The 6,175-nt window shown below is 41.4% G+C and overlaps 1 protein-coding gene across 1 annotated transcript in view; it reads right to left on the bottom strand.

The window, feature by feature from the left end:
- The window catches only part of LOC103609417 (EGF-like module-containing mucin-like hormone receptor-like 2), a gene marked incomplete at its 5' end in the record, with an annotated part of 7,550 nt that extends 1,808 nt beyond the window's left edge, over window positions 1-5,742 (bottom strand). The window contains 4 exon segments of the mRNA XM_008593743.1: window positions 107-198; window positions 451-517; window positions 5,026-5,261; window positions 5,545-5,742. Coding sequence (XP_008591965.1) covers window positions 107-198; window positions 451-517; window positions 5,026-5,261; window positions 5,545-5,742 — 593 coding nt within the window.
- Between the last annotated feature and the right edge of the window lie 433 nt (window positions 5,743-6,175).

Genomic DNA, 6,175 nt, shown 5'->3' on the forward strand with positions numbered 1-6,175 from the left:
ACCTCAGAAGACCCTGAGAAAGGACATCAGGGGCTGATAAGGCACATGGCTTACTTCTTGGGAACGATTCATGTCTTTGGGGTTGTCACCCTCTTCTCCATCTTACCTTGTGTTCTGGAGGGTGGACACATCACTGTTGAGAGAAGAGAGTTTGCTTTTCAAAATCCAGAGGGTCATCAGGAACAAAACCAAATTTACCTACAGGAAACCACAGAAGGTTTATTGAATAAAGTTTTAAACCTATCATTTCTTCATCCTAGCCTGTCCAACATCAATTCTATACTTAAGTTGTTTTTAATATTTTGTGTGTAGATTTTGTAGATTTAGGAGCAGTCTTAGAAAATCTGACCTAACCCACGACCACCCAAGGACATCCCTGTTCTTTCACCATCTGTGTGATCCTAATGACCCTCAGCTGAGCGGTCAGGATGCTCTGATGACATCACTCACAGAGAAGATGCTGCAGACGGGCCCAAGGAAGCCCCATAGAAATCCCTTTTCTGCGTGGAGCCAGCAGCTGAACAAGAGAGAATAAAAAGTGCGTTGGTCCTTGGAGATAAGGAGCAGTTATGTAAACCCATTCCCTCCCTCCTTCCTTCCTTCATTTATTCATCAAACATTGAATGTCTCTTCTGTGATAGGCTCTGTGGTTGGCCCTGAAGATACAGTGGTGAAAAAAGTCAACATGGTCTTAGATCTCACAAAGCTGACCTCAGAGGGGACAAACACAATGGGACACATTGTGACAATAAAACAGACATAGAAGGATATGAGAACGAATCACTGGGTGTGACTTAGTTTTGGATCTATGGGATTAGGATGGATAAGAAGGATTCTCTGGGGAAATTATAGGGTTTGTTGCAGATGTAAGTGAATTAAGGATATCGATATGAGATCATTCTGGATTTAGAGTGGGTCTTAATTCCAATGTCTGAGAAGAGAAAGGAGAAGGAGATTTCAGAGACACAGTGTGGAGGCCATCAGAAGACAGAGGCAGAGACAGGAGTTATACAGCTCCCAGCTGAGGAAATGCCTGGAACAACCAGAAGCTGGAAGATGCATAGAAGAATTCTCTCTTGGAGACTTTAGAGGGATTGCAGACCTGCCAACACTTTGATTTGGGACTTCTGTCCTCCACAACTGTGAGAGAATAAATTTTCAATATTTTCAACCACCAAATTTGTGGTGATCTGTTATGGCAGGCCCAGGAAACTAATACAACATCACTTTCAATAACTGATAGAATCCTCGAACAGCACAACAACTGACTGGATCTAACAGACATCTACAGAACACTCCACTCAACAACAGCAATGTACACATTCTTCCCAAGTAAGGGATATTCTCCAGGAGAGACCATATGTTAGGCATTAAAAGAAGAATAAATATAATGAAAAGGATTGGAATCATGCAAACTACTTTTTCTGATTACAATCAAATGAAATTAGAAATCCACAACAGAAGGTTTGAAATCTACAAACATGTAGAAATTAAGCAACACTCCCCAATAATGAGTAGATCAAAGAAGAAATCACAAGGGAAATTAGAAAATAATTTGGGATGATTGAAAGCAAAAATAGAATATGCCAAAACTTACAGGCTGCAGCTATCATAGAGCTTAGAGGGAAAATCCTGGTTCTAAGTGCCTATCTCAAAAAAGAATAAAAATCTTCAGTCAGTAGTCTAATCTTTCTCCTTAAGAAACTAGAGAGAAAAGATCAAACTAAACCCAGATCAAGGAGAAAGAAGAACATAAATGGACATAAATGAAACAGAGAATCAGAAATAGAGAAAATCCATGAAACTAAAAGGGTTTTTTTTGGAAAAGATCAGCAATATTGGCAAGATTTAGCTAGACTGACCAATGAAAAGAGAGAAAACTCAATATTATCAGGATGAAGGAGGGGAGGTCAATAATGACCTTATGGAAATAAAAAGGATAACAATGGATTACGGACAACTCTGTGACAACAAATTAGATAACTTAGATAAAATAGACAAATTCTTAGAAAGACACACTATGAAAACGATCTCAAAAGGAGATAGATGATCTGAACAGATCAACAACAAAGGAAATAAATTGAATTAGTAATTTGACAACTTCCAGCAAAGGAAAGCTCAGGCCTATCTGGCTTCACTGAATTCTATGAAACATTTAAAGAAGGATTAATATCAATTCTTCACAAAGTCCAAAATAGAAAAAGAGGGGCCACTTCCCAAATCATTTTATGAGGCCAGCATGACCTTGATAACAAAACCAGAAAAAGACATCATGAGAAAAGAAAAATGTGGACCGATATTGCTTATGAATATGAATGCAAAAATCCTCAACAAAATACTAGCAAATGAAATCCTGTGACATATAAAAAGGATTATACACTATGTCCAAGTGGTGATTATCACAGGAATGTAAGGCTGGTTTGACATCCGATAATCCATTGACGTAATATAAATATTAATGGAATAGAGAATAAAAATCATAAAATTACCTGAATAGATTCAGAAAAGCATTTGACAAGATCAAAGACCCTTTCATCAAAAACAAACAGAGCACCCAACACAAAAGGAATAGAAAAAAATTTCCTCAACCAGAAAAAGGGTATCTATGGAAAATCATCAGCTAATATTACAGTATAATAGGGGAAAGGCTGCACACTTACTCCGTAAGTTCAGGAACAAGACAAGGTTGTCTGCTGTCCTAGTTAACATTGTCCTGTAGATTTCAACCAGCACAGTTAGGCTGAAAATGAAAAATTAGATAGAAAGTGTGCCTGGCACAAAGCAGGCACCTTGTTGACCTTAACTATGCCAACATCAATTATTTTGGTTATTTAAATCAGGTCTACTTTTCCAAATGAAAAACTGGAGCATCCTACAGGATTTGGATAAACAATCAACAGAGTGAAGAGGCAACTCACAGAATGGGAGAAAATATTTGCAAACTATTTTCTGACTAGGGATTGATATCCAGAATATTGAAGGAACTTAAACAAATTGACAGCAAAAAACAGGTAACTCGAGTAAGAAATGGGCCAAAGACCTGAATAGACTTTTCTCAGAAGAAGACATACAAATGGGGCCGGCCCGGTGGCGCACTGCTACAGTTCGGATCCCACATACAGACTGGTTCCTGCTCACTGGCTGAGCGAGGTGCAGGCGCGGCACTGAGGTTTGTGATCCCGTTGCCGGTCCCCGGTCCGGTACAGGCGCGACACTGAGGGTTGCGATCCATTGCTGGATATGAAAAAAAAAGACAAAAAGGAAAAAAAAAAAAAAAAAAACAGCACAGTTAGGCTGAAAATGAAAAATTAGATAGAAAGTGTGCCTGGCACAAAGCAGGCACCTTGTTGACCTTAACTATGCCAACATCAATTATTTTGGTTATTTAAATCAGGTCTACTTTTCCAAATGAAAAACTGGAGCATCCTACAGGATTTGGATAAACAATCAACAGAGTGAAGAGGCAACTCACAGAATGGGAGAAAATATTTGCAAACTATTTTCTGACTAGGGATTGATATCCAGAATATTGAAGGAACTTAAACAAATTGACAGCAAAAAACAGGTAACTCGAGTAAGAAATGGGCCAAAGACCTGAATAGACTTTTCTCAGAAGAAGACATACAAATGGGGCCGGCCCGGTGGCGCACTGCTACAGTTCGGATCCCACATACAGACTGGTTCCTGCTCACTGGCTGAGCGAGGTGAAGGCGCGGCACTGAGGTTTGTGATCCCGTTGCCGGTCCCCGGTCCGGTACGGGCGCGACACTGAGGGTTGTGATCCATTGCTGGACATGAAAAAAAAGACAAAAAGGAAAAAAAAAAAAAAGAAGACATACAAATGGACAGCAGGTATATGAAAAAATGCTGAAGATCACTAACCATCAAGGAAAGGCAAATCAAAACCACAATGAGAAATCATCTCACCCAAGTTAGAATGGCTATTATATATTTTTTAAAAAAATCCAAAAAACAAAAAATAAAAATGCTGGTGAGGATGCAGAAAAAAGGAACTCTTATACATTGTTGGTGGGAATGTAAATTAGTACAGCCATTATGAAAAAAAGGATGGAGGTTCCTCAAAAAACTAAAGTAGGACTACCGTGTGATCCAGCAATCCTGCTACTTAGTATTTATCCAAAGGGAAGGAAATTAGTATACCGAAGAGACACCTGCACTCCCATGTTTACCTCCGCACCATTCACAACAGCCAAGATATGGAATCAACCTAGGTGTTCATTGACAGGAGAATGAATAAAGAAAATGTGTATATGTAAACAGTAAAATATTATCCAGCCATAAGATGGAATGAATTTCTGTCACTTGCAGCAATATGGATGAGCACGGAAGACATTATGTCAAGTCAAATAAATCAGGCACAGAAAGATAAATATCTGCATATTCCCACTTGCATATGGGAGCTAAAAAAAGAAAAAAAATAGTTGATCTTATAGAAGTAGAGAGTAGAATTGTGGTTTCTAATGGATGGGAAGGGTAAGAGAAGGGAGGTATAGAAAGAGGTTGTTTAATGGAAACAAAATTATAGCCAGATAGAAAAATAAGTTCTATTGTTCTATGGTAGTGCTAGGTGTCTATGATGAGCAATAATTTATTGTATGTTTTCAGATGGCTAGAATAGAGGATCTCAAATGCTCTCGTCACAAAAAAATGATAAATTTTTATAATGATGGCTATGCTAATTACCCTGATAATTACACTGATCACATATTGTATACATGTATTGAAATACACCTCTGTACCTTATAAACATGTACAATTATTATGTGTCAATTAAAAAAATAATTTTATCTTGAGTACTTTTTAAAAATTTTATCTTTGCTATTTCAAAGACAGAGATTTAAACACATTGCCCTTCATCATTATCCTCTACCGGAAAGGTGCCCAGGAATATTATTCAGTGTCTGTCTCTACATTGTGCTCTGGCATAAACAAAATGCTACATTGGTTCTGGTGGTGGCCATGGACTTGCAGGAGGACATAAGGACAGCTGGAATTTACATTTACCGGGCAGGTGTTCCATAGAGGTGGGGCCTGGATGCTGCGGAAATTGCCACAATCACAGCTGGGACCCCGTAGCCCACAGGGAACATGAGCTTCTTCATGAGTCTGCTCCCACTGGAGTAATTGACCACGGTCAGGTTTCATGCAGTGAGGAACAGGTGCAGGCCCTCTAGCAGCATCCAGGTGAAGGAGGCCAGGTAGAGGTAGTGTAAGGCACCAGCGATGATGGCGCACAGCACCTGCGGGAGGAGGAAAAGACACCCAGAGTGGCAGTCGGGTGTGAGCGTGGCCCGGGACCTCTCCCAACCCTGCCACTGGGAAGAATTCTGATATATATGATGAAATGGTCAAGAGGGGATTTATTTTCTAGAAGAGTCGGACAATGTGAAATTAGCGTCTCCCTCGTCTAAGCTTCCCCAGTATTCAATGCCATTTTATTAAGGAATCCAACGCAGCATCGCTCCATGAGCTCAGCTTCCCCCTGGGCCAGGGCAGGGGGTTACTCTGGGACGCCGTCAGTACCTTGGGTTCTGTCTGGTCGATTGCAGTGAGGTAGAGGAGGTGGGCCAGGAAGAGGCAGAGCGAGAGCTGCAGGTGCAGGGAGGTGCTGGTGTTGTGGATGGCTTTGCACAGGAGGAATGTGAGGCCCGCCAGGAGGAGGCACAGCAGGGAGAGGCCCAGCCCCACATAGGTGACGATTGTCAGCACAGGATCCTCCTCCTGGGACCCAGCAAAGCAGAGTTCACAGTTTGATGAACGACTTTGATGGCCCCATACTCATAGACGGGGAAATGAAGGACATGGGTTGGTTCTCACCTTGACACGTGTTCTCACTCTCATTCCTGAACGTTTTTGCCCCAGAAACGAGCCCATATCCTGGGCTACACGTGCAGTAGTAGCTTCCCTCTGTGTTATGACAGTCTGCGAGTTTTCCACAGGACACGCTCGTGGGTGGTCCACACTCATTCATGTCTGGAACACGACAGGGAAATAGTCACCTCCCAAAGGCATGAGCTGTCTCAGGGCAGAGACCCCCATCCCTTACCTGACTCCCAGCATGGGGACTGATACTTAGTATCTTTTGGCGAGAACTAGGCTGCCCTGCTGAGGCTGCGCTGCAGCTGGAGCAAGCCATTCCTGAAGGCCACTCAAT

The sequence above is a fragment of the Galeopterus variegatus genome, unplaced genomic scaffold (genome assembly GCF_000696425.1).
Source record: "Galeopterus variegatus unplaced genomic scaffold, G_variegatus-3.0.2 Scaffold9596, whole genome shotgun sequence".
In the NCBI taxonomy this organism is placed as follows: domain Eukaryota; kingdom Metazoa; phylum Chordata; class Mammalia; order Dermoptera; family Cynocephalidae; genus Galeopterus; species Galeopterus variegatus.